The 27,835-nt window shown below is 40.4% G+C and overlaps 2 protein-coding genes across 7 annotated transcripts; one reads left to right on the top strand and one right to left on the bottom strand.

The window, feature by feature from the left end:
* Window positions 1-1,792: 1,792 nt before the first annotated feature.
* On the bottom strand, window positions 1,793-16,980 carry DNAAF1 (dynein axonemal assembly factor 1). Of its 3 annotated transcripts, XM_068956376.1 has the most exons (14): window positions 16,781-16,980; window positions 16,019-16,163; window positions 15,454-15,591; window positions 14,772-14,907; window positions 13,107-13,198; window positions 12,018-12,239; window positions 11,092-11,258; window positions 10,729-10,850; window positions 10,004-10,218; window positions 8,530-8,790; window positions 7,795-7,904; window positions 4,989-5,057; window positions 2,763-3,141; window positions 1,793-2,437 (listed from the first exon to the last, which is right to left on the bottom strand). In XM_068956376.1, the coding sequence occupies exons 2-14, from the start codon at window positions 16,152-16,154 to the stop codon at window positions 2,340-2,342; spliced, it is 2,145 nt and encodes a 714-aa protein (XP_068812477.1). In that variant the 5' UTR covers window positions 16,155-16,163; window positions 16,781-16,980; the 3' UTR covers window positions 1,793-2,339. The 3 variants fall into 3 exon arrangements, with proteins under 3 accessions (XP_068812477.1, XP_068812479.1, XP_068812478.1); XM_068956378.1 differs by lacking the exon at window positions 14,772-14,907 and having other exon boundaries at window positions 16,019-16,980; XM_068956377.1 differs by lacking the exons at window positions 13,107-13,198; window positions 14,772-14,907; window positions 15,454-15,591; window positions 16,781-16,980 and having other exon boundaries at window positions 16,019-16,280.
* Window positions 16,981-26,649, top strand: HSDL1 (hydroxysteroid dehydrogenase like 1). Of its 4 annotated transcripts, none has more exons than XM_068956381.1 (6): window positions 16,981-17,051; window positions 17,907-18,051; window positions 21,447-21,679; window positions 22,428-22,873; window positions 24,698-24,925; window positions 25,659-26,649. In XM_068956381.1, exons 3-6 carry the CDS (start codon window positions 21,460-21,462, stop codon window positions 25,785-25,787), a joined length of 1,023 nt encoding a protein of 340 aa, XP_068812482.1. In that variant the 5' UTR covers window positions 16,981-17,051; window positions 17,907-18,051; window positions 21,447-21,459; the 3' UTR covers window positions 25,788-26,649. The 4 variants fall into 4 exon arrangements, with proteins under 4 accessions (XP_068812482.1, XP_068812483.1, XP_009676549.1 ...); XM_009678254.2 differs by lacking the exon at window positions 16,981-17,051 and adding an exon at window positions 17,198-17,336; XM_068956382.1 differs by lacking the exon at window positions 17,907-18,051 and having other exon boundaries at window positions 16,995-17,051.
* The last annotated feature ends 1,186 nt before the right edge of the window (window positions 26,650-27,835 follow it).

Genomic DNA, 27,835 nt, shown 5'->3' with positions numbered 1-27,835 from the left:
TGTGGGCACCTAGCTTCATTTCTCTTAGGCTAGTCTCTGTTTCCACTCTACATTGTTGGACAGGCTCATGCCAAACACTTAGTCTTAGAAAATGTTCAGTATGAGTCAGTTCTACAACTGCAGCTTTCCTGCTCCATCATAGCCACCTTCCTGTTCTTCCCCCGTGCTGACCTGGCAGTGAGTGTGGTTAGCACTGGCTGCAAGAAGCTCCACGTCCTCTGGGTGAGGCCAAGCACAATTTCAGTCTGTGCTGACAGAGGTGTCCTAAGGCAAAAGCCCTAGAACTGAGGCCCCGTGTTTGAGAGGGCCTTACTACTAGCTTAAGGAGGTCAGACACCCAACACGCTGGACCTGCTGCCCATGAAGTCAATGCAAAGGACAACCACCCTTAGTGCAACTGCACCTCACACAGGGTGACTTGATCATGGGGTTCAAGGTTTGATGTAAAACCCTCTGCGCATGCACAGTATACAAATACACCTTGAAAGTGATATAGAAGTAGCACAAAAAATATACAAGGCAAAGCCATTGAAGTATGCCCTGACTACCTTTTTTGTCAGAAAAAAGAAGCGGAAAATTTTTAGGGCAGAGCTCACCAATTTTGTTGTAACCACTTGCAGCTCTGTAAAGAGAAGATTCTGGTAAAGATGCTTTAAGAAAAGCCCGTTCTCCCCAGGCACTCACTTATCCTCCTGCCCTTTCCTGGAGGCCAAAGATGTTACCAGCATGTTTCTACTGACAGAAGGCAGAAGAAGGCTGGGGTTTAAAATAATTGTGTTGTGTTCCCTGAGGTCTTTTACAATTAGCTTGGTTTATGCTTAAGACCACTTCTCTTACCGCTAGATGGCACCTACACCCAGCTGAGTGGAGTAAATCTTTTCAACATTACACAATAATTTTTTTTAAATGTACACCCCTACAAGGCCTGTTTCATCCAATTTATTACAAATGATTAGAGATTTACAGAAATATGAAAAAGGGATCCACCTAAACTTGGTTAGGGCTTAATGAAGTAACCTAACATGTAGCCTCTACTCTTGATGTTGCCAGCTGTTGGTTATGACAGAAAAACAATGACAGCCCTGAATGAGGCCACCTCTTTTATGTTGCAGTTAAGCAGTATACAATTATTTTCTCTCCTATTACCATAGCCACTTCTGTGTTGGGAAAATAAGAGCCATTAGTGAACTCAGTGTTCATTGGTATGCCCAAGAGTTAGCCATATCCTCAAACTCCTTCTTTTGTGGTGTCACAAAAGGAAGCCCAGCTCTCCAGTGATCTCCGCTTCCTTGAATTTTGTCCTATTGTTCAGCAGGGGCAGAAGGAAGGGGGTGGAGGGAGGAAGAAAGGGAAGAGGAGACAACACAGCTCTGGAGTCACTCCTGCTGATCTCACATTGGACTTAGGCACAAGGCTACCACTGTCCAGTAAAAGAGGAGCTAATGAAAGATGATTTCCTCTGGTCTGTTTTCTAATAGCAAAAGTGTCTTTCCATTGCTACTGACTGTCTGGTTATTTTCCCGTTATACTTGAAATCTGGATCCTGAGACATATGTATTACAAGAAAAGACTACAAAAATGGCAGAGGTAAGTATATGCTTCATCACAGATCTCCCTAAAACGTAAGCCCCTGTTTTGCATGCATGGATGCTATTTCTGCACCATTTTTGCATAAACAATTGTTTATGAATATTAGATCCTTAAAACTTTGTATTAAGAAGAAGCATTGTCACTGAACACTATCTTGTCTGACATATGTTTGTGAGGAGCGGACAGAAGTTAAAAAATGTGTCAGTTTCCAAACAGAATCTTTATTTAGTTCAGATGACAGAAACGAATACGTAACACTATAGACTGAAACCATGTAAGTAGTGAAATGAGAAGGTATAAACATTTAAGTAATTTCTGTAAGGATGCAAGGAAAAACAAATAACATAACAGAGAGTGGAATTTAATCTTCAAACAGTAATACCCCACTCTTCAAAAGAAGTGAACATTCCCCGCTGCCTTAAAGACTTGGAAACTAGGGCTTTTTAGCACCTTTGAAAGTAAGAGTGCAAGGCACTTGTTACCTGTAGGCTATGTAGGATTATGAACTTTCATGCTGACAAGACCAGAAGTTCTGCCTTGAGGGTCATATGCTGGAGGCTGCATCAGCCTATGACTGACTGAACTCTTAACAGTCTTCATGTTAAAGGCAGTCTTGTTTTAGATCATACAAAGTGTTATGTCAGTTTTAACTAATGGATCCCTTGCTAAACTTTGCATTTTGAGAATAACTGTATGCAGTCAGCCAGGCACTGTATTCCAGTTGCGTTCTGGGTTTTTTTTCAAAATGATTAATCAAATCCACACTCACTGTCCTTGCCACCTTGTGGTTCAGGATGGCATCCTCCACTCTCAGCCAGGCACTGTACTTCTCCATCACTGCTATTCCCTGTTAAAGCACGAAGGCAAAAGGTAAATGAAACTGAGTGGAGGTCTTTAACGTTGGAAAAAGAAATGTAGCGTCCATTTTTGTAAAAACCATTTAAATGAAACTGAGCAAGAACTTTGGCATACTGAACCATAATATTTTAATTCTTAGTCTATTAGGATTCCCCCAAAAATAAATGGAAGAGGTGACTGTTAATATGAGACTGGATTGAGAGTTCTGTTGACAAGGGCTGAACAATCCTTACTTTTAGAGTGTATGTGCTACCCCCCCCCCTCCCTTTCTTCCCCCCACCCCCCCCTTTGTGATTATATCACTGTGATCTTACCAGGGCAAGAAACTGTAATGTTACTGTCCCCTTCCCATGGGCTTATATCATCTGGTTGATCACAGACTGATGACAATAATGGGCTATCCTTAGGTTCAGTAATAATCTCTTGTATCAAAGGTTTCAACAGGTTTTCTTGTTTATCTTTGCTCTCCAAGTCCCTTTCTGAATTAGAAGGCTCTGTAAACAAGCCCTCAACAATGGGTCTTAAGAGTTCCTTTTCACGGTCTTCATGTATCTTATGCATGTGTGAAAAAATTGCTGTTGGAACCTCTTCTCTTACTGAATTCCCAAATGTGCTTTTACTCTTTTCCTCTACTGCAGAATCACTCTCATTTGTGGTTTCAGAAATTACTTCAATCTTTGGTTGATATTCTTGCTGTAAAGATATAAAATGCAATTGAAAATATAGTCTTCTAGATGCAAATATTAAAAGATGGGTAAGGATCTCTTGGATTCATGCAACAATTGTCAGCTTTGACGTGCTGCTCTCCCAAAATGTACAGATGTGCTTCACACCTATGGTTCTATTTCTTTTGTTGATGAATCTTGGGTTAACTATTTGTCAGGTAGTAGCTGTGAACTGACCATAAACTAATAATCATAAACAAGAAGACACAGTTCAGCAATTCATGCCAAAGAGCAATGTACCAAAATGAATACAACCATTATGAAAAAGACAAAGCCACTCTAATTGTGAAGACTAGGTCAGAACCATTCCCATTCCCTTTGATTTACACCATGCTGTGTTGTCTTTGGTTCAACTTGAAAACAATTTGCTTTTTTATATCAGATGGCATAAAAGCAGAAGCCCAGGATCCCCAAAGCACATACTCAAAAGCAAGTCACTGACAATGGGAAGAAGTTTCACGGGCGCTTCTCTATTCTTTTACCTTCTTCAGAACAGGAATTTAATCTTGACTCTTCCGCTGTTCAGGAGAGGACCTTAACTAAAAGGCCACATGAATTCTGAGCTGGATTTCTGCTAATGAGCCAATTGCATTTCATAGAAAGGAGGTGCTTTTTGGTAGTAATGCTACAGGAACAGGCCCAGGAGGTCTACATTTCACCACTGTGACTGCTGCTCCCAGGGTTTTCTAGTGTTGCAGGATGGATCTATCATGATGGATATCAGGGCCTGGTCATGTTCTTGGGCAACCTGCTCTAGCTGACCTCACTTGAGCAGGAGGCTGGACCAGATCATCTCCAGAAGTCCCTTCTGATCCCAACTATTCTATGATTCTATGATATCCTGAACCTTGTTAGTGCTGTTTTTAAGATGTGACTTACCGGATCCTATCCAAATAGAGGGACCTAACTAACATCTCATCTGACTTCAATTAAGAACTGAACACCATTCAGCATAAGAGAGAGGGCAACACCTACTCCCTTATTAATCCTCTTTGTTCCTTGCCCTTTTTCTTTTCTTATTTCTCTCTCAGCTTCTGTGTAATTGGAGGCTTTGTTAGCCAATATTTCTTATTTTGCAACCCTGTTGTGAGTCTGTGACCAAAAGAGCAAGTAAAATCTATGCTTTACGCATACTGAGCGTAGTAAACGTTTACAGTATCTTGGAACAACTTGTAAAAACATGTACTGTATTAGCCTCCAGCAAGGTAAGTAGGAGTAAATGACAGCACTGGAATCACAGCAGTGCTTTTCATCTTTGTTGTTTTCTTCTCTCTCTTCTCTTCTGTGTTTGTTCATCCTCTTTTATCTAGCAAATTAGATTGAGCAGAGCACAAGGCTAATGTCGGTATGAATCAATGGGGTTGGAACTGCCCTGTGCCTGACTAGCCCAAAGTGGAGCCGAGAAGTTTGGGTCTAGCTATGCTTTCAGTTGAAAAGGCTGATTTTCTTCAGTAATAGGCAGTCTGTACAATCTATTCAGTTCATTACACCATACTAGTACTAGTACAGAATATGTAATTAGTAATCTTCATTAAAACACTGTATGCTACTAGGAAATTAATCTTATTTGATCGTTGCATTTCTTTGTTTTAGTTTTTCATTCTCCTCTTTTTAACAATGCAAAAATATAAACAAACAGATTAAAAGATCAAGGGGATAGAGAAGAGCTGCTGAAACATCTATTCTGGCTTGTAAAAGCCTTAACTGATCACATCTCTCAAAACAGCATTAGGCAACTTAGATTACCCTTACTTTGCAAGATATAACTAAATGTCTTTGAAGAAGCATCATCACTGGCATTAATAAGACTCTTACCTTTTGAACAAAGATTTCCTCTTCTGGAGCAAATTCATTTACATCTATATCTTCTAAATCAGGCAATTCCTGAAGACAATCACAAGATCATTTATCAGTGGAAAAGGCTAGCTCTAACCAGTAAAATACAACATCTCTATCTCATTGGGACTCCTTTTCGGGGTAAGAGGCCAAATATTTAGGAATCTATCAGTGCCACTCTCTCTAAGATGACAGTTTTCTCTAAGTGCATGTGGGAAAAGGAAAGTCTGTCCGTCTCCAGAAATGGAGGAAGGCAATAACCTTTATCTCAGGCTGTACGCTCTTTTCTACTATGCTGTGCAATTATGAACAAAAGGAAGAAAAAAGGATAAAGAGTAAGGCACTGAAAAGATTTTAAAAGGAAACACAGTTTATGTCTATTCGCTCTCTTTTACCTATTCAACAGATTTAATATCAACTACAGCCCATCTTATGGGTAAGAGCCAAAACATGATCTCCAGTCTACTTGAAATAGTTCATCAGTAAATACCATTAATACAATTAATAAACCAGTGCTTTACTGTGCAGGTCTTGTAACTAAGACATGAAAATTGAAACTTGCTGAAAATTGTTTTTCCTCTGACAGGTCCAGTCATTTCAGCTTTCTATTAGATATCATTATCCAAGATAACTATATGTTGCTGACACAAAGCAAAAACAGAGGGTGTGAATACAAAATCACAAGTAGAATGTCATACTTTTTTGCCATACTTTAATGTAGGACAATGCTGGCAAAAGCATTTCCTTTAATAAGATATTTTGAGGGGTTACTAATTTTGTAGCAAGCTGGGTGGCTTAGCAGCCGCAGGAAGAACGAATCAGTTGTGTATACTCTCTACTGCTTTGCTTGGTGAAGATTGTTACAGAGTCAAAATCAACAAATGAAATGTCTGTTTCTTTATACTGTTGTGGCTAATGCAGCGTGTTCTGAATTCATGTAAAGCTATGTAAAATATGAAGAATGTAAGATCTGGAGGCTAATGTTAATGGGTGAATTTGAGGTCAAAAGAGAAGTGAAATAGCTGTTAGTCTTGTTCCAATCAACAGGGTGTGCTTGCAGATGAAACTGTACTTCTTACTAAGAGTTAGTAAGTTTACTACTTACTAGTAAAGTTTACCACTTACTACTTACTACTGTCCTGGTTTAGACACGTCCAGTGTAATCCATACATTACCAGGGAATATGCATAAATACTAGTTCTTGATGAGCAACCTCCGATTAATCCACAGATGATGCACCTGTGGCTTGTTTCTGCTTGACTGAGGAATGTCGTAACAACTGCATGACAAATCCTCCTCCACTCTTCTCCCTTATATTACTACCGAGACAAGCTACAGAGTCCAGGATATGAATAAAGACCACAGTGCTGTTCCAGAGCATCTTGCCATTGGCATCTTCACACTCATTCCCCCGCTATGTCAACGCTAAGTATCTCCGGAAAAACTGTACTAGCGTAAGTATTGGAAGTTGTCGCCAGAACCTCATTCCGTTACTAAACAGCAATTGCAGAACAGAGTAGCACAGAACACTGAAATGTGTATTAGTATGTGATTTGGGGTTTTTTTTTTTCCTGTGGAACTAGGATATTCATACTCCTTAGGCATAAAAAGGAGCCTTATGGGCATATGCTGAAGAGTTCCTTTTTATACTATGCTAAAGTTTCTGCAAAGGAGCTTGCTATGGTACCATAGAGCACCAAGACAAAAATTGCACACATTGTGGGTCCCTACAGTACTGCTATTTATTTAATGCTTTTATTTCAGACATTGAAAGATCTGCCTATAAACACAGTACTATATACACTCGTAATTGCTGTGAGATCCCACAAATTTTCTTGTTAATCCTGTCATTAAAAATAGCCAAACAGGTGGATGCAGTAATGAGCACTCTATCAAGCAGTGAGTTGAGCCCTTAGGTAACGGGATGGAAATTCTTCCTGAGAAGAACACAGAAAAGATAGAACAGACCTTTCTAGGACATTTACAGTAAGGATTTGGCAAACAGTGGCTATATAAGGGATCAAAGAATACCATTAAGTGCTCTGGGAAATCGTAAGCTCAGAAGTTTGCTGTTGCTAGAATATGTTGAATAGGTCTCCTTTGCAGTTAGACTGTATTTTTCAGTGATATTATCCATGTCTTTATAGTGAAATGTGTTTACATGTTTGCGCTAGCAGACAGAAACATTGGGTAATAGAAGAACATTTTAGAAATGTTAATCATTTATGATACACATGAATAATGCATATTCTGCTTCTTTTAGAAACATACCTAAAAGTTATATTTTGAAATTTAATTGTAATATATGATATCACTAACCAACATTTGCAATGGTAGGCAGCTATTTCTTCTTTATATTTTTTGTGCAGTAGTTGACATTCTTAATTGCGTATTTGATTGGGTTTTGCCTAATAGGACAGTTATCCGCTAAATTCTTTTTATTATTGTGATTTATGTTCTTTAAATGAAAGCTCTTATTAACTTTTCCACAAAGAAATCACAAAGCTAAAAGGTCAACCTCAGGTGATCTAAGGATAAAATAAACTTTGGAAGCAGTGGTAATTTCTTCTGGCATGCTATGCTGGAGAGAACGAATAACACTACAACGTCCTTTTTTTTTTTTTTCCCCCCTCCCCCTTTCTTTTCTTTCCTTCCACTTTTGCTGGTAGAGCACTTTCTTAGAAACCTGATCATACACTTTACTTAGCCAGAATGTTAGAGGAATGTATTTGGGAGCTGACAATATCCAAATCGGAACTTCTCAAAATCTGAATCTAATACATACGTCAAGATAAAGTTTCTCTGGAGGCTCCAGTTTGATTTGTTCCATTTTAGCATATTCATCCATTTCGGGAACCATGGTGCTTTCAGGACCCAACTTTTCTCCTGGTAGAGCTAAAGAATAAGAAATACCTAGTCACAGAGAGCTAACTGAATAAAAGGCTTTGTATGTTGCAATGTGAGCACTGCAGAACCTAACTGCTGTGGACCGGACTAGTGTCACAGAATTCACAGCTGAATCTAGAACTTTGTCTTTCCATCATATTCTTGGTCTAGCTTACATTGTGTAAATTTTTTCATTTTTTTAAAATAATTATTCCATACATCAACAACAAAAAGCATTCTTCTACATGTAAAGACACAAAAGCACCTCTTGACTGATGGGCAGCTTCTGCTGGTGTAGACAAATCACACAGTTTCTGTGGAACCAAGGGAAGCCTCTGAGCTATGATCCCTCCCTCTCCTGTCCTTTCACTGAAACTAGCACACAGGAGAAACAGCTCCACCCTTATAAAGCTGCAGGTTGGGCACTCAGAGCTGTTTTCCTCATTGTATTTAAAGAATATTTTATCCAGAATTACTTTTATTTTCAACTAGTCACAACAGAACTCTAATAGGATGTTCTTAGCTACCAATCAGCTTTTTTGAATCACAGCACAGGGGAGCTATGCTAAGATAAGAGTTTGGCTCATCATCTCCATATCCTCAGTTTGGTGTGATTCTTCACTGTGTACATTACCGTCTGTCTTCCTGTTGAAGTTTGAGCATTTGTATGAATTTGATTCTTGTGCATCCTCTTCAATTTCAGCAGGAGTATTTCCAGATGGGAAATCTGTGTGATCTTCTCTATTTGATAGCAGTGTTATCTCTTCATCACAAGCACCAGAACTTTCATTTACAAATTTCTCAATTGTCTGTTGAGTTTCTGCCTCTTCTGATGGATCTGATATCTCTGATGTACTAGAAGTTCCATCACTGTCATCTGAATTTGCAGATGCTCCTACAGAAGAAGTTCTTTAAAATTACTGAGTTGGCTTGCCAGTTGTCATTCTAGACACCCCAACTGTACTACGTGGTCTTAAAAGTTTGGCCTAAATTATACATCAGAAGCCCCTACTCTGCTTGAGCAGCCATTCATGCATTGACAGTCCCTACAAGATTGCAGCCATGTTGCGGGTTTTCCATCTCATAAGCAGTTCCCCAGCAAAAGCCTCATCTAGACAAAACGCTAAAGTAAATAGTTGTCCAGTATCTGTAATTAACTTCGAGAAGACGCCCAAGTGTCTACATTTAAACATATGCTTGAGCATTGTGATGGATCAGTTACAACTGCTGAAGTTATCCTCCCCTTTATGCAATCTCCTAGCTCATTGAACAAGTTTTACTTGTTATTCAACTACATTTCACAGACTGTAAAACCACAAAATTTATCAAATGAACACCGTACTCGCTTCTTATTTGGCTTCTGTCTTGCTGATCTTGAAACACACATACTGTTATAGAAAGGCTAGGCAGGGGACTATTGTTGTTCATGAATTTATGCCATCTTGAATAATGTGACAGGAGAACTTGTGGCATTAAAACGGCAGTAAGCGAAGCAGATCCTTAAAGGCCTTCTTCATACTGCCTGTATTACCATTGCTGTGGACAGCCTCAAGTCCTTACCTGTTAGTGAATGCAGCAGTGCAGAGGTTCCTGTTTATGAACTGGCGAGGCAGTTATCGCTGGGTCTCCCTAGAGCCCGCATGCGTACTCAAGCCCGTCCCAACCTGCATCTGGGGGAAAGACTGCTCTTGGGGTGTCGCTGCCTGTCTCCGCCCCGAATGACTGCTGGGACTGTTATTCCCCTGCCCAGAGACGCAAGTCTTTTAGCACTCGATCACATACAGATTTTGGTACCTGGCTTGTAGGATCAGGTTTGGTTGCTCTGGTGTAGAACACAACGACTTGAAAAGCTGGGACAGAAAGTGTTTAGTTGTTTTTTTGTTTTCTCAGCAGTGAGAAAACGTGATGAGCGTTTAAAAGCTTTTCAGGTTAATCTAAAATGCATCAAAGTTGATAAAGTATCCAGTATGGGAAGAAAAGATCCTTAAGGATACTCCCAAAATTGCATCATCTTGCCTAACGAACATTTGGAAACTATTAATTAGTTTTAAATATTCAAACTGAAGCAGACACAAACACAACCTTTTTCCAAAATACCAACCACAAACCTTCTAGGGTCTCTGTTACATCTCTGTTTTCACACTTTGCACTTGCATCTCTTTCTTCCATATACTTTTGTCTTTTCTTTTCCTCTGCTTTTCTCCTGATTCCTGCCAAAGCATTGACACTATCTTGGATTTTTTTTCTCTCTCTGGTTTCCCATTTTTCCCTTTCTGCTTTCTCAGCTTCAAGCCCTCCAATGGCCCAGGCTTCTGCACATGCTCTAATGAAAACAGAAGAGCTCACTGTAATGTAGCTTTAAAAGATCACATTCATAATGAAAGAGAAATTTAACATATCTTGCAGTAGAAAAAAAGTAGATAGCATTGACAAGCCCTTAAGCAACTGGGACACACGTACATCTTGCGCATATAACTGCAACAAAAAACAAACAAGGATATTCAAACGCTAATGATCACAAAAGCAGAGAGCCATGAGAAGTGCTGATCTTGGCTTGCTTTCCCAGACATCTGTTCAGTTTCAACTGAGATCATCGTTTGCCTCTGGTCGATAGACTTTCCATAAAACAATAATGCTCAAGAATTACTTTTCTTGTGAAAAAAAATATGTTTTTTTTTTCTAGGTATGTTAAATGCAGATCTCTGTAGTAGAATATTACTGTACTCAAAATCACCCACCCTCAGTAAATTATAGTGGTTAGTCTTCTTAATACTGATCATTAGCATTTGAGCTTTATTGCTGTGTAAAGAAGATGCTGCTGTTTCTTTCTTACCTATCCTTTGGGAAAACTGGTCTGTCATCCAGGTATGTTAGCTGTTTTAGTCGAACAATAAGTGTTTTTCTATAATTAGCAATTTTCTTTATCACTTGATTGCCCATTAAATTAAGCACACACTAGAGAAACGAGAGAAATATTTTTTTTAAGTTGAGTAGCAAAAACCCACCTATTTGGATATGCGCTATCACTTCAAAGCCAAGAACTACATCAACTATCCAATCTACAATCACAGACGAAGATGTTTTAATAGCATTTGCTTTAGATTGCAGACCTATCGTGTACTGGGCTACCTGATAAGACCATGTAACAGGATGTTCACTCATAGACATGACAACCCCTCGGCTAGACTGTGCTTACCAAATTAGGCATGGCCTCCAGAATAGTTATAATATTTGGATCATCTAGGTAGTTGTGGGAAAGATCGAGGACACAAATACTTGGGCATTCTCGCAAGTGCTGTATGTCTTCCACTGTTTGTAATTTATTGTGAGCAATCTGCAGAGTGTGCAGGACTTTCAGACAAGCTGTCAGACAAGAACAGTACAATCAAAGGAGAGGTAAGACTCATTGCTTCACAAGGGATTTTTTTCTGGAGAAAGCAGAAGATTGCATTTTCAACATCACTGTTTATATTGAATTGTGGGGAGTTTTCTACAAATTTTTTGAATTCTGCCATATATACTTATTGGCTATTCCTCCAAAGCTGCTTTTGCCATCACAAGAAAAAACGGTTGTTTTAGGATGGTTGGTTATTTTTAATTCATGTTTCAAACTAGTCAGTTACACAAAAGCAAGAGTATCCTTTTCAAGTTACTGCTAATGTACATAAATGATTATACAGAGGAATTATTTTTTATTTTCTGCTGAAGATGGAATAAATCCTTTTAGAGACAGAAGAGATTTGGTAATCATATCTGCAAACTGCCAAAGGACATCCTAATTGTAAAGTGAATAGCAAAAACTGGACTGTCAGCCTGTTTGCAAAACAGTAAGTACTGAGACAGTACTAAGAGACAGTATTAAGAAGTGTGGAAAAACTACATAATTGTTTGACGTATCCATGTGTAAGCACTTACTACACCTTTTTCATTTTCTGCTCTGTTCAAATTGGAAAATACATAGGTTTGACTTCAACATAAGCCTTGTGGACTTTGGTATGGGCTACTGTGCAAAAAGTTAACATGAATAAAAAAATCCCTGGAAACTACTGCCACTAATAACAGTCAAAGCTTAGGAAAATGGGTGGTGCATTTTAAGTTAAATGTTTCACCAGCAGTTCTTACAGAGGTTCTCAATGGTCTTGATATAGTTGTTACTAATATTGAGGGAATCCAGCTTTTGCAAGGCCCCAAGGTTTTCAATTCTGTTAATTAAATTGAGTTGCAAGTAGAGGCAACGCAACTCTGTCAGAGCCTCCAAATTCTCAATTTTTGATAAGCCATTGCATTCCAGCCATAAACACTTCAATCCTGTATATTCTTCAAGATTCTCCAGGCGGTCAAACCCTGCAGAGAAAAAAAAAAAAAAAAGGTCTTTAAATAAAATTGCACTGGCTGAAAATCAGCATTTGGAAGAATAATTTTCATTAAACCGGTGTTGCTGATGCGTTCTGTGAGCACGCTTGTATTCACATCGATGGCAACGTTTCCACTGATTTAATGGTACAGTACCTAGACCATAAAAGGAGAAAATGTATAGGTACCTGATCTGGCCTTTGTCTCATGCAGCCCTTTAAAATGGTAAATAATACATGTTGAGAAAATAGCAAAAACAAGGCCAAATGTAGAAAGCAGGTTTAACATGTCCTATTTATTTATAACAATTTTAAGCTATCGGGAACAAGCTAACTGTATGATTCAGAAAACAGACCACAAGATGATGATTCATATTCATTCTACCACCTTCTTTCTTCTTCATTAGTATTGGAGAACATGCATCATGTGTGTTCACTGTTTATTGCTTCCTTCCTGACCAGTTTTATTTGGCAATCCAAAAGTTCCAAAGCTGGAAAACAGTTTCTTTATACAAACACATTTAAAAAGGAAAAATACATATATTTGCCTCTAAATGCAATCCAGACCAGCATTTTAAGATACAGTTTATCAGAGGCTACTGTTTTGAAAAAAGTGTCCCTTGATTCCTGTTGATCCTTCAAATGATGCCACAAAGGGAATTAGGCCTGCAATCCTTTCACTCTTCTACCTTCACATTGACTCCGTTTGTCTCACAATTACGTTGTTATATCAAATTAGTGATATTTCTCATCCAAAAGAATGTTTAGATACCTTACTTCAGTGAGTCATAAACTAGATTCTCTGCTGGAATGCCACTGAGAGTGATAGAGCCAAATAGTTTTCTTGTTCCCATCTTACCTTTATAATGTAAGTAAAGCGTATCATTTAAGTACGGGGTCAAGTATAATTTCTGCTGCTTACAGATGTCTTTGAGGATCTTTTTTGTCATTCTGAAATAATAATGGGAAACAGAAACAAACTAAAAATGTATTTCAGTGCACACTGAAATCTTTTTTCCTTCAAATTTCAATACCACATAATTAACAGCTCTTTTCTGCAAGAGAAATACCTGCAGAGTTCAAGACTATAATCAAAATAAATAAGCAGCAGGTTTTCTTAGAATGGCTTTCCATTTCTACCTGTTTGAAGTGTGCTACCAGACTCTTCCTACTTCTGCTAAAAAAGGAGAACAAGCAGGAAAGTAGGTAGGGAATTAGAGAGTTTATCTTCCTGGATAACAGGAGAATCGTCCTCTGATAGACCCTTGTTCCTTCCTTTCCTATTCTCTCCTCCTCTTTTTGCTGCTGTGGTGCAAGACCTTTGGTGGCACAGACAACACCCAACAACTATGCAAAATCAGGATCTCAGACTAAACATATCTGAAATACATCTCTGAAGGAATGAAGGATTTTTAAACTCTGAGCAAAATTTTTAAATTTTAAATCAGGTTTTTCTGTTGTCAGCCCATACACATGACTATATGCATGTTAGCTACTTGCAATATATTCCACTGTGCTATTTACAATAGCATTTACTCAAATTATTAGCATCATCAGGCAACTTACAGGAGCATAATAAAATGCGTTCCTTAAAACCACTAACTATTTGATGTGCAGTTGTCGTTCCCTGCCATCAATATTCTTAAGAATTTAATTCTGACGTGTGCTAGCCTGAATAACCCAGGATACTGAAGTTTTCTATGTGCATACAGTCCAATCTACCTCCTGGTAAGTCAGTGGGAGTCCTTCCATTGACTTTAAAGGACTGTAAATGTCTCTAATAGAATGGGCATGTTAAAGCTAGCAGCAACACAAGGTTTTCTTTGGGAAGCGTCACTAACATGTATGAGCAGCTACAGGAATGGAGGATAAATCTTCATTGTTCTGTAAATATCATTAGATAACTAGCCCATGTGACCAGACTTTCAGCAAAGTTACAAAATAGTACTGAATACGCCTTTTAATTTTATTGCTGGCAAATGTGCTTATTTGGAGTTAACATGAGAATAATCCTATTTCTCAGCTACTAACGAACAGTCATCACAATGTTCAACAGCCCATGTGGGTTTAGGCTGGACCTAAACTACAGCCAGAGCTTACAAAGGAGTGGTAGCTTACTGTTAACCATTTGAGGTACCTTTGGGTTTTTTTCCAGCTAAAAATTATGTTGTCACCTTTAAAATTTACATTGAGGTGAATTAATACAATGCACCAGCTGAACCGATACTGAGAAATGGTCATATCTACCAACAAAAGACTCCCACGAGAGTTTTCACAATTTTCTCGGCATCCATCAAAAAGACTACGTAATGTATCTAAAGGTAGTTTGCTCCTGTGGTCATAAGAAAGCATCATGAATGCCAGAAACGTCAAGGACAATTCCTGACTTGTCAATTAGTCTCAAGTTTTATCTATCTTCAGACTCATTTTGCTGAGGTAAGGTCAACACGCAGAACAGCAAAACTCCCATTGACTTCAGCGATGCCTGGATTTAAAGAAATAACATCAATAAACAATAAATTACCTTACACAGCCTTCCTTTTCTTCTGTCTTTTGACTGAATGAGCTGGTTACTGATTTGTGATCACCATCTGGTTTTTGTTCATTCTGTGGATGTGTCCTGGACATACAGCTGACAGCTTTCTCTTGACTTTCAATATCTTTGTTGTAAGTATGAAAAAATGTTGCCGTTTAACAGCACAAGTGGGTAAAATTGTTATTTTCTCAAATTTAGAGAAATACTGAAGAGCACTTGAATATAAATTTCAAGAAAAAAAGTGTTCTAACCAAGATTTTTGCTGACATTTCTATTGAAAGGAAACTGTTAACATTTTTAGAAGGCACACGTGGTAAAATAAGATTTTGTTCTACTATATATATATGCATAACTACTATATGTATATATGTGTGTGTGCCTGCGTGTGTGTAACTGCTGAAATATTGCATTTCTTGTTTAGTTCTGGAAGTCAACTCTGAGAGGTAGTATCCATTCATCTTAAGGAGGATTATTATAATATACTGTGAAAACAAAGTCCTGACATCAGAGTTCCTACAGTCTTGGACATCTTTTCTACATTACATTTAATTACTGATAATTTGAGGTTAACGACTGCCAACTTTGCATGTAAAGAGACTAGAGTAATGGCTTATCTGAATCATGTCCAGCGTTGCAGCTGTTTGTTAGTCTAGCCCTTCTGCAGATTTACCGTTGTGCCCTCTTAGGGCGTCTCCAGTGCTATACTCATTCAAAATGTCTTCAGGCTGCCTTTGAGTAATTGCATGTTCAATAATCTTCTCTTCAGATTCTTGCTCTGCACCTCCTGGTTGTACTTGCAGTTCTGACACTTAAAAAGAGGCAGTGCAAACAAAATGATTGGACCAGATCCTTTAAAAGTGATTGTAATTACTACAGGTAGAGTTCAGGTTAGCTGTATGATTGTAACATTAAAAAGGTATCCCTCCAGAAAAGAAAACAGAAAAGAAAAAAGAAAAGAAAAGAGGGGGGGAAAAGCAGGAAAAAAGGAGGAAAGAAAAGAAAATCAGCAAAAAAAAAAAGGCACAAGAAGGTAGCTAATTGTGGTCTCAGTTATGGCAGGATTTTCATTGAGTTCAGTGGGAAAACGTATAAACTCATATTGCATCCGGATGGGTAACAACAGGCTGGAATTCCAGCCCTTACATTGGTAAAGTAACTAAAGAGTATGAACACAAAAATTAAACTTGTCACATGTTCACTAAATTGACCCTAGTGAGCCAACGGGAGGAGCTTACCTGTTTTTACAGAATTGTCTTCATTTTCTGTTTGGGTAGCTTCATTTCTGGTGGCACTCCGAGCCTCTCTCGATGCCTCTTGCCCGGCCACCTCGCCTCCAAGGCCTCCATCCGGGCCTCCGTACTGCGGTTGCATTTCAGGCTACTTGATTTAGACAAACGTCAGTCAAGTCACTATTTGACTTACAATCCAACCTCCGGACAAAAGCTCTGAGGGCTTCAGAGGGAATACCAGTTACAGATAAAAAAGGACCAGTACGGGTAAATTAGGAAGCCTGCGTGGAGCTAGGAGCCTGGGGCTAGTCACTGCAGGGGCACGGACAGGCAGGGAGAGGGAATCTTAAACCTTGCTGTCATGTATCTCACCCCTAACGGTCTCAGGGACCACAGCAGAGAAACTTGGGTAAATAGACCAAGTCACTTGTTGCCTTCAAAGCAGGCAGGCAGAGGATGTAGCTGTGCGGCTCCCTCACGGCACAGCCTGCTTTTGGGCAACACCTGCGCCCTGTCCCGCTGCCACGGCAAGGAAAGGAGAGCTGCCAGGAGGCGTTTTCCTCTCCTAAGACGGTAAAGGACTGTGGTGCTTTTCCGCTTCTCCCTTATAGGTTTTTCGGGTGCAGCCCGTGAGCTCTTTGGAGAAGACTCGCGTCCCACAGCGCAGAGCGAACGTGCTCTGGGTACTGCCGAGCGCGCACGGAGTCCCCAGCGCCCAGGTCGGGGCTGGGGGAGGTGTCTGGTCGGGCCGATCGGTGCGGTGCAAACCTGGGCCCGGCTGCACGGGCACCGCGGGCGCTCCTGGTCTCTCCCGGGCAGGGACAGTTGTCAGATGCGGAGGACGGAGACCCGCGGCGAGGCAGGCAGCGCCCGGCGGAGAGGCTCGCCGAGGCCAGCGGCGCCGCTCGCGCCTCGCCCGCCGCCAACGGCCGCCAACGGCCGCCGTCGCCATGGCGACGCCGCGCGCCGGCCCACAAGCCCCCGCGGCCGCTCTCGCGGCAGCTCGGCGCTGAGGCGGCGGCGCCGCGCTGAGGCGCAGGTAGGGCCGGGGGCCGCGCGCGCGCGCCTCAGCGAGGCCGGAGCGGCTCGGCCGGGCCGCGGGTGGGGCTCCCGCTGCGCCGGGCTCGGCTCGGCCCGGCCCGGCCCGGCCCGGCCCGGCGGGGGAGGCGGCCCTGGCGCAGGGCTGCTTCAGCACGGGCCGGGCCGGGCCGAGCGAGGGCGGGAGGCGCCTCGCGGGGCCGGCCCGTTGGCGGCGCGGGCGCCGTTAGCTGTTGCGTGCGTTGGGGGGTCGGTGCCCCTGCGGGCGCTTGCGAACCTTATTCCGGTAAAGCAAACGGTGACGTGCCCGCGTCCCCTGGGTTACTGTAGGGCCTTTGCTTGAAAGGAGACGGTGGGCTATTTCTTGTGGGCTTTTGTTTGTTTGTTTTTATGATTCACTTGTGAAAATCCTGTGAGTTACAGGGTTAGGAAGCTGCCCGCAGAAAGCGTCTGTGTAAGAAAACGGGTTTTTGTGGGGGAAAGGAATGGAAAAGGAAGAATTCGAGCTGACCGGGGAGGTGTCGAGGGCAGGCGCTCCCCTTTGGAGTGCCCTGCGTGTTGGTGCCCTTGAATTGCACCGAAGGGCAAGTGTTTAGAATGGCGGTATTTAGAAATTATATCGTTTGCACATGTTAACCTTACTTGCGTGTTTGAAATGACAAATGTATGCCTCTAGTTGGTTTTCTGTTAGAGCTGATACAAATTAGAGAGCAGTTTGCCCAAAGAAAACAGGAAGGCGATGTTGCTGCTCCCTCATGGTTTCTGCTGGGAAAGGCACCGTTAGCTGGCAAAAGCAGTTGCTGAGGTGGGATTTATTAAATCAGTATGTGCTCAGTTGTCCTTTGCCATCCTTCAGGTAGCGCTAGCTATCCGGAGTCCTTCAGCCTAGTCTGCTGCCCGAGGCATCATCTGCTGCCGGCAAAGGTCTTGTCTTATCCCTGCAGTGCTTTACAGGGAGATGCGAGGGAGCCGTTTGTGTGCTCAGAACTGAAAGAGCATGGGTAAGTACAGCTGCTAGAGTACCAAAACCGAGTCGGAATATCCTGTTTTGGATTTGGCTTTGTCCTGAAGGGCTTAGGTGGAGATGGCTGGCTTGGAGCGTGAGGAGAGCCCTCTCATTTCCGCTTACAAAATACCATGCGTCTTTCCCATGAGAACGTAATTACTTCTTGAGGCTTATCTCTGTTTGATAAACAGTTGAGTAATTCACCCTAGATGTTAAATTGAGACGCTTACTTCATAATACCTTTGTTGGCAAGATATGGAAAAGTATCTGTACTCTCTCAGAGGAGAGGTGAATAGATGAATCTTCATTTTCCAATATGAGTCTTAACTATTGCCCTTCCTTTTTCTGCTTAGACTTGAATTGTTTTATTTACAATATTGCAATGGAGTGGCTAAATCCTTGAAGGTGATGACAGAGCCTTTTCATTTATTTTGGAAAGTGTCAGGTACCCTTAGGACGTTCTGCGAATAACTGATAACTTTTCTGATGGGATGTTGTATCCTGAGATCAGGGATTAAAGCTTCCATTGCTGGCACAGCATCTCTTCTGTATTGAGCCCCAGTCTTCACCCAGGAGCTCTACATAGACGGCATTTATGTCCTTTTTGGGCATTTTAAGTATTATGAGCTGAGGCAGGTTTTGACAGACTCATGTAGAGGGTTTTATTTTCTTTTTGATCTTGAATTGTTTGTTTTATCTTCACATGAGGTATCAGTGGTCTTGATGATTGGAATCTCTACTTGCAATATATTAGAAACAAGACTTGTCCATGTTTTAGGTTTATAATTCCTTTAGAGCAAAGGGTACCCAAGTAAAAAATTTGCCGTTTTCATGACTTCTTAATCTATATTTATTCTCCAGTGTCCAGAGAACGTAATGTTCCTTATGCAAGCTTTGTCATAGTCAGTAGTATCTAGAAGATTTGAACCCATCTTTTTTTTTCTAGTTATCCAGGAGCGTGTGCTCTCTTTCTCTTTTTTTTTTTTTTTTTGGGGGGGGGAGGTGGGGTAGGGGTAGAAAATACTAATGACTGATTCTTGAAATTATTTCACTCTTATTGTTATTAGTGTTGCATCATCCTTGGTGGAAATGCATTGAAAGCTATTTTTCAATTAGCGTTCCCTAGTGTAGCACATAACTGAAGCCCCCAAAAAAACCCAAAAAACAAACAAACAAAAAAATCCTAGAGCTCTTTGTATGTGGTTTTTTTTTAATGTAAAGGTAATAATAAGCTCATAAGAATACTTAGAAGGGGAAAAAATGTATACTTTTGAAATATTTGCATGTTTTGAATTTGGGATTTGTGGCATGTGTTAGATCTTTGAGTTTAAAAAAAGACATTTCAGAAGTATGGCAGGTTGTTTGCAGAACAAAGAAAAGTGAAGCCTTGTTAGGAAGACCCTAAACATTTAAAATGAACGTGACATTGCAATAAAAGAAATAGTAGAAATGGTGATAGAGTTACAGGCAGATTCACAAAGGTGCTTCTGTGCATAATTCCTGTTGATGGCAGTTGCATATGTACCCTTATGGATCTGTCTCATACTATCTATGGTGGTTTTTCCTGTACTCTAGGAAAGCAAAGAGAGAAACCTTTTTTTTTTTATTTTTTGGAAAATGTCTGGATGCTGTGGCAGGAAGACTGTATAAGTAGATAGATTATAATTCTAGTAGCAATTAGGTTCTGGCATCTACGTGCGCAGGTTGTAAAAGAAGACTATTTGAAAAACAAAAAAATTACTTAGTCACTTGTGGTCCCTGCGGCAGGGGAACTTTTCAAATGGAGTTAAAGAAGAATAGCAGTGTGATGATCCAGCAGAAGGAAAAAAGCTACGACACATTTTAAAGGCATGGCATCAAGTTGAATGTTACCCCACCACCAGATGTGTGGCCTGCTCTCTTCCAAATAATATCTAATTGAAAAAATGGTAGAGAGAAAATATTTCCTCTTTTTCTCCTTTTTTTTTTTATTTATAGTATGTTGGGAGACATCTCTGTGTTCTAGATGAGTCTGTCCTTCAAGAGTATGAAAATATCTTTGAAACACAAGAAAATTTCTTAGAAGTCACGGGCATGTGGATAGATCTGACGGTACCATGAAACAGTTTTGGAATGGACGAGGTTTTGAGTTTGTGCTGTTGCAAAATCAGACTGGACTTAAAAGCAGACAATAATTTTCTTGAGAAAATTCATTTTGTTCAGTTCAGCTTGCCTGGTAACGACTCATGTAGATGAAGTTACTGCTGACTTTAATAATGCAACCACTCTTTGCTCTTTCGGCAGCAAAGCAGAATATCATCTGGGATGTTATTTGAAGTGCTTTTTTTCTTTTTTCTCTCCCCTTGCGGAACACATGCTGTTTACCTGAAGGTTGTGAAGTCACTGGGGCATGTACATACTCACCCCTTCAGATGTGTTGTGTGGTGGTGCAGGCTCTTACTTTTTTTTAGTCTTGTAAAATAGGATTGCTTTACAGTGCTGAGCAAGTGGATGCGGCTGTTAGAAGTAGTAAAATTAAACAGATGCTCTTTGTAGCCCAGTGCAATAGAAGTCTTATGATTAGTACCCTTTACTAAAGGGAAGAGTTTCAGAAATGGTGTGGGTATGCCTGCAATGTCTAAGTGCATGCTAACAATATAGTGAGTGTTATATCCTCTCTTAAGAACTTGCACTTCTGGGATAAGATGTGGCATGTATTTTGTTGTGCTGTCAAGACCCGTGTTCAGTAGCTTAGGAGAGGGCTTATTTGTCGGTTTGAAGCCAAAGAAGACACATACAGGGCAAAATAGAAGGACAGAAGTTACAGTTTTGGTAGGAATAAATTTTCTTCCTTTACAAGAAGTATCATGCTGTCAGTAACCAGTAGCTAGTGAGACTTTAGTTGCTGTTGAAGTTTTTTACCAAAAGTGCCAGTGTGCCATATCATATTGGCAAGACCAGTGTTTTGCAGCGTCTCATGCTTTTTTTTAAAATTATTATTATTTTAAATTAAGTTCATCCTCCCTGGAGCACAATGTATGACTGCACATGCATTCATCTCTGTGTGATTTTAGTCTTTGGAAAGTGATAGTTCTTTCAAATGGCTCTCTCCTGTTGTGCAATTATATTTGTATATTTTAGCGCTGCACGTTTGGCTCAAGCATGCGCCATTTCTAAGAGATACTGAAAGTAATAGTGGGAGATAGTCTAGACTTTAGTTGGTTGACTGAATATACCTTGTGTGTTTTCTCCACCAAGATGGTACTATACGTTTGTGTGCAGATTATAACGTGTGCTGAATCTCAAAGGTTACTTGTTCTGTAATTAGTATGAAAAGTTGAACTGGTTGAGAAGGAGATTGTAATTGCCTGTGTCTTCCCCTTACCCCCTTCCCCGTCGTCTTCTTTTTAGGCTTGTGATTACCATGGCTGCGGTGGATCGTTTCTACCTCTTGTACAGAGAGATCGGTCGTGCCTGCAATTTTTACATCGAGGCCCTGGCTATAGTTGGAGCTTGGTATACAGCTAGAAAGTGCATCAGTTTTGCTCATAACACTTACAGTCTACTCAGGTTGCATTTCCTTCCAAAGCTGGTCGGCGAGATCGATCTTGTCAAGCGATATGGAAGATGGGCTGTAGTCACCGGTAAGAGATTGAAAATGCAGTGTATTTGCTTGTGTTTAGATAGTAGGCATCCTCAAGGAAGAGTTAACCTGACCTCTGAAATGGGTTATTAATCGTTCTTCCATACCAATCACGCATCAAGAAGCCTCTTACCAAAATTGGGAAGTACTGTAAAACTTGCTGTCTTACATTGCTGATGAGCTTTATGCCACAAGCTGGCGTCTGTATTAACGCAGGCTGCGGCTGCCGAATGAATACAATTTAATTTGAACAACTGTCACTGCTTGAGCCCTGCCTTACTACATTCCATTTCTCAGGAGGCAAGTAAGCTCGTTGTGATGGCTCTGCTGAGGAAGAATTACAAAGCAACTTTTCCCTAAAATTGTAAGGTAGACCCCAAACACATACGAGCAAGCATGAGACTACATAAAGGAAGGTACACAGAGATGCAGCTGGGAGTGCTATGGGATTTACACAGGTGTTCAGGTTTTTGAGCAACATTTAAGTCATGCATCTCTGACATCCTCCCCTGTCATTAAGATTCTACTGTAAGCTCTCTGCTGTTGTCATAGAAAATATTAAACTCTTATGAGGTGGGGTTGCAGAAGGTTGCTGCTGTGACAGCATTGTCTTTAGTGTTGTGGTTTGGAGATCAGCGTATCCAGTGTGGTGTCACCTTCAGAGAAGGGAATAAAACTATAGTTAAAAGAGCTGTAGAAACAGAAGGCTGGGCTTGCTCTAATCTTCGCGTTGTTTTTTTCTGTTGTAGGTAGCACAGATGGTATTGGGAAAGCCTATGCTGAAGAGCTGGCAAGGCGAGGTGTCAATATCATCCTAATCAGCCGAAACAAAGAGAAGCTAGAGGCTGTATCTCGAAGCATAGCTGAAACCTATAAAGTGGAAACAGATTTCATAGTAGCTGACTTCAGCAAGGGGCGTGAGGCTTACCTACCCATTAAGGAGGCCCTGAAAGACAGAGAAATTGGAATTTTGGTGAATAATGTAGGGCTATTTCATTCCTACCCGGACTACTTTACCAACCTGTCTGAGGATGTGCTGTGGGAAATGATCAATGTAAATATCGCTTCTGCTAACATGATGGTGCATATTGTGCTGCCAGGCATGGTAGAGAAGAAAAAGGGTGCTATTGTGAATATATCTTCTGCCGTCTGCTGTCGACCTACGCCAATGTTGACAGTATACGGAGCCTCTAAAGTAAGTTGGGGTGTGACGCTTAATGGTACACGCTGAAGAGTAGAAGCTATGGGTTTGGTGGACTGGGTTTTTTTTTTTCCCTCCCCTAAAATATGTTCAGTGAGGATATGAAAATGTTTGAAACTTTTCTAGGGACTTATGCAACTGTCAGGAGTGAATGTTACATGTATTATGCAGTCAGTGTACTCCTTTTTCTCACTAACACCGGATTTTGAACCCAAGCCCGTACCATATGGATCACACATTAACTGTGGCATGACAGCAGTTTGAGGAGAAATGTCCTTTTCTTCAGGAACGATGCACAGACTCAAGTGGTGGTTCTATGACTCATTGAAAGGGTCAGGAATTTCTTATATCTCTTTCCCCACCTGAGCTGCGCAGAGATGTCTCACGCTACTTACAAATTAGTATTTGGTAGCAAGACAGTTCAGCCACCGCTGTGACAAGTGCTGCAAAAAGGCAGCTTGATCTTTGAGATTTGCAGCAGCCAAGGGGTGTTATGTGGGGCAAAAGGCTTCTGACATCATTGCCTGCGCTGTATTTGGGAAGAAGTGAAAAAGAGTTTTTTCCCCATAATTATTCTTCTTGAGACGTGTCAGTCAGTAGTGAATAGGACAGGTCACCTGGATGATGCTGGAAGTATGTATGCATGTGAGGATGCAGACTTACGATGGATGACTCGCTGCTGAATCCTCAAAAGCAACGGAGATGGTATAAAAAGTTGCTTCTAGCTGTTGGTTGCTGCCCTCACAGCCTTGCTTCTGGGGTGGTTCTTGGGAGCACTTTTTTTTTCCTGAAGCAAAACTGACTGTATTACCCCAAGGTATAACTCCTTGCAGATTTTGCAAGGAGTTGAAACTGGTTTTAAAAGAATCCTGTCTCTCTGCAGAGCATCTCTCTCTTTGCTTATGCCAAGTGTGTGTAGAACTGCACTCTTAAACCACCTCAATTAAGCGGCCTGAAAGAAAAAGAACAAAACAAAAAGAGCCAACGAGGCTTTGGATTTTTTGCCTAAAGCAGATGTAAGAGCACTTGAAAGAGATGCTCTCGCAACTGTTGACTGGAAGCAGTGGCTTTCAGAGGGCCGTCCGAGAGCAGAAACCTCTTCCACTCAGAGCCTGGGTCTAGAATGCTGTCTCCCTTTGGCCTAAGAGGCCACATGGCACAGTAGCAGCTTCGACACAGCATCAGCGTTGCTGCCTTGATAAGACTGGGCCATGTTTATTTTTCAGTCTGTTTGATTCTTGCAATCCAAGTTACCAGGCTTGTGCTTTTTGATGTTATTCTGTAAAAATAAAATAAGCTAAAGAAGATATAAGCATACACACAAGCAAATGCCTGTTTAGTTTTGCACAAGGGAGTCCCAGCAACTAATTAATCTAGCTTCTGGGGAAGATCATTTGAATACGAAATTCGCTCATAAAACATTTTAAAGAATCAGACTTTATTTTGTCCTTTTGACAGTGGTATGCATAGTCAGCCTTGGAGCGCCCCCTGTAGTACCCTCAAACTAAACAGGGCGTTTGTTTTAGATTAAATAAATGTTTCTGCATTGTTTTCTAGCAGAAATTGTCAGGTTGTTTGTTAAATTCACATCAGAGGTAAGGTGTCACCTTCTCCTGCGAGTCTCTGCAGTGTTGCAAGTTTTTGACAAACAAACATTAACAAATAGAAATGCTGGTTATGCTGTAGAAATGTATGTTTTTATTTTTTAGCCAATGCATAAGGTATGCTAAGAATTTCCTGTAGTTTTAATAAAACTCTACACTGAGACTTAACTGTCATAAGCACAAAATTGAGACACTTCTGCTTTTGTTTTCCTAGAGCTACATGGACTATTTCAGTAGAGCATTACATTATGAGTATGCCTCAAAAGGAATCTTCTTTCAGAGTTTAACTCCATTCATAGTTACTACAAAAATGGTAGCGTGCAGTAGCATTGTATCAAAAAGATCCTTCTTTTTTCCTTCTGCTGAAGAATATGCAAGTCAAGCTATTTCTACTCTTGGGTTGTCCAAGAGGACTACTGGTTACTGGAAGCATGCGTTACAGGTAAGAGAAGTCATTAAACTCCTATGTTAGTCAGTAGAAGTAAGCAAGCTATTTACTTTCTTAGGAGTCAAAACCGAAACTATGCAAGTATGCTGAAAAGGTACAGTACATGGCAAAGGACTTAAAGGCATTGCCCCATGTTTTCACACTAATTCTGCTTTAGTAAATTATGCTTGGACATGCTGGTTTTAGGATGAGATAGAGAATCTGATTTTTACTTGAAACGCACAGCAAAAGTCAGAAAGAACTTTTTATTCAAAAGCACATAGGAGCTCATTTTATTTGGTAATGTTGCTGATGGGGCCCACATTTCACTGTGTATTTTTTTGAATGGAAGCTGCTTTTTGTGGAATCTTAGTTATTTTATATACATTGGTGACACCTACCTATTAGCTGTTTATAGAATTAGGTAGAGTAGAAGGAACTAAAAACGTGGGGATTAGTCTAAACGAAGACAAGAAGCAGGAAGGATCTTGGTTAAGATGTGGGAATTAAAGGAAGTAACATCGTTTTTGCATACCCTACGTCTCTGTGTACCCTACTTCTAAAATGGCTAAATATATTGAGTTTCAGGGGTTTGAATTTATGGTTAAGTTGCTGATGTTCAAACAAGCATGGCTGTGCTTTAGTGGTAATTTGAGAAATTGCTTGTTTGTTATAATCAAATAGGTACTGATCTCACCCCTCCCTTTCCACTTTCTCTCTTCCCTTGTCTCCTTGCCTCCCTCCACAGGTCACATTGGGTGAACACATACCTGAGTGGATCTGGGCGTGGGCTGCACAGTTTATCGGCAGAAGTATACGCAAGGAAGCTTTAACAAGCAAACTGAAATTAGAATATCCAGATGTCCAGCATAAATGAGTACAATATTCTGATCTTAGTGCTGCAAGAATGTTCGGAATACCCTGAATTCACTGTAATTTATCCATAATCTGCTAAACAAACTGCGTGTAACCTGGGCATCAGAAGCCTGCCTTCTGTCTGTATCCTTGTGTTTAATAGCTCCTTCTCTGTTTTCCTCTAGGACAAAGAGATTATCTTGTTGAGGTTAACCTTGGTTTGCTTTGTCCTTAAGCAAGGAATTGGGAAAGAGCAGGTAGAGTTTTAATTCTGATAGTTGAATGACCGTCTCTTGCATAGTGCTAAATGATTTCCACTTAAGTCAACAGGATTTGAGAATTCCCCAAATCTTGCAAAAACGGGCCCAAAAGAGATCCAAAATCATGCTGCTTAAAAAGACAATCCCGGTCAACTAATGAGTTTCTTTAACATGCAGTTTTGTGTAACATTTCTGGTCTTTTAACTGCAAGCGTCTGTATGCCTTAAGTGTAAAATTATTTTGCTTTTGAATGGTGTTACTTAAGGTACTTCTCAAAATTAAGGTATATGGAAAGTAATATTGTTTTGAAAGTTGTTTAAATGACTGCAAAGGTCTTACAGAGCTGTAAAGCAATTTGGAGACGTGCTTGTTTGCGTTCCTGTTCCAAGTGTGGACACTCTTGATCATGCTTCAATCTGAAGTATGTCTGAAGAATTGAATGTAGAAACAGATTAGCTGAAGAAAAATAACAAATAATTTAATCTTTTGGTACAAATACGCTGATTGTCTGTCTTAAGAGAATAAAAAAGTAAAGTTTTGATGCTTGATGATTTTGATTCTTTTATATAGAGATAAATATTGTAAATATTTACATATTATAATAAATATGTATATTTTCTCTTACATCTCTATCTATTCATATAGGTATGTTTATGTGTCTATATCTGACCTCTAGTGGAGATCAGCTGATATACACTTACTATTTTTTGCAGACTAAATCGCTGAGAGTCAAATACGCTCTTTTCTGTGTATTTGTAATTGCTATCTGAAAGAAGGGTATGACTTGAATAGTTTTCATCCATTTGTATTTTATCAGGGAATCATTAGTACATAATGTAAGCATGATTACAAAGTGGATATCTGTAGCTCTTCTGCAAGCGCCCTGGCCTGGTAATGTTTAAATCTGCAATTCTAACAGGAATGCTCCACACAAAGCTTTTACATGAATAGGTTTTTAGAGGTACTGCTTGAAATCTGGATTGGAGCTATTAAAAATGTAGATGCTTCATAAAATGAAACTGTCCCTAGCCTTCATGATGAACGGTGCCCTGCTGAGTAACCTAGTGTAGTTGCTGGGCCAGGCATCAGTAAGAAGCTGGTACTGGAGTTACTGTCCAAAGTGAAGTTCAGTCTGTGGTTTTTGTAACGGAAGAGCTCCCTCCCTTGCTGCTTGTTGCTGTTGTGTTGCCCCAGCTGCATGTTCTCCCTGCTGGTGGGAGTGAGAAGATGAGGGACTCGCTAAGTGGTGTTATCAGCTGATGGTCCCCTAGTAGCTGACTGCAGTCTTGACTGGCTCCGAAAGCTGTTTGTTACCATTGTACAGGAGCAAAGTATGGATTAGGTGTTGCTAGCAAAGTTATGTTTGCTAGCAAATGTGATTTAAAGGAGGCTGGATAAACAAATGCATTTTGTTTTTAGCCAAGGCTTTAAAACACTGTCATGAAGCCTTTTAAGAACTTATTGTATTGCTTTCTTTCAGGCCTCTTTGGCTTTCAGTTTGTCATTTACTGCTAATAATTCATATCTTAGGAGTTTGGGGCAGAAGATCTCCCCCCCCCCCCCATTCAGGCACAGCTGAGTGCTCTGTTTCTTAAACAATATAGAACAGTCATTTTTTTAGGTGGTGATTCTTTATAGGGAAAAGAACAAATGATCTATGTGCATGTAACTGCTTTTGCAAACATCGATCCGGTTGTATGTTTGAAAGTATTTGTAAGTCAGACTGGTAATAATACTAAGTAATATTCCTACAGCAATTCGTTATCATAATTTAAGCACTTAATACTTGGAGATGGGGAGGGTGAATCGG

This window comes from Struthio camelus, chromosome 10 (genome assembly GCF_040807025.1).
Source record: "Struthio camelus isolate bStrCam1 chromosome 10, bStrCam1.hap1, whole genome shotgun sequence".
Taxonomy (NCBI): domain Eukaryota; kingdom Metazoa; phylum Chordata; class Aves; order Struthioniformes; family Struthionidae; genus Struthio; species Struthio camelus.
Note: the sequence above shows the minus strand (reverse complement) of the source record. Positions and strands in the feature narration are given on the sequence as shown.

Coding starts and splice junctions, on each gene's coding strand:
- DNAAF1 (XM_068956376.1), bottom strand. CDS start 16,154: ATGCAACCGCAGTACGGAGGCCCGGATGGAGGCCTTGGAGGCGAGGTG. Junction 15,592..16,018: donor AGACAATTCTGTAAAAACAG/GTAAGCTCCTCC, acceptor CCTCTTTTTAAG/TGTCAGAACTGCAAGTACAA. Junction 10,851..11,091: donor TGGAGGCCATGCCTAATTTG/GTAAGCACAGTC, acceptor TCGTTTCTCTAG/TGTGTGCTTAATTTAATGGG.
- HSDL1 (XM_068956379.1), top strand. CDS start 17,876: ATGTGCTCAGTTGTCCTTTGCCATCCTTCAGGTAGCGCTAGCTATCCG. Junction 21,680..22,427: donor AAGATGGGCTGTAGTCACCG/GTAAGAGATTGA, acceptor TTTCTGTTGTAG/GTAGCACAGATGGTATTGGG. Junction 24,926..25,658: donor ACTGGAAGCATGCGTTACAG/GTAAGAGAAGTC, acceptor CTCCCTCCACAG/GTCACATTGGGTGAACACAT.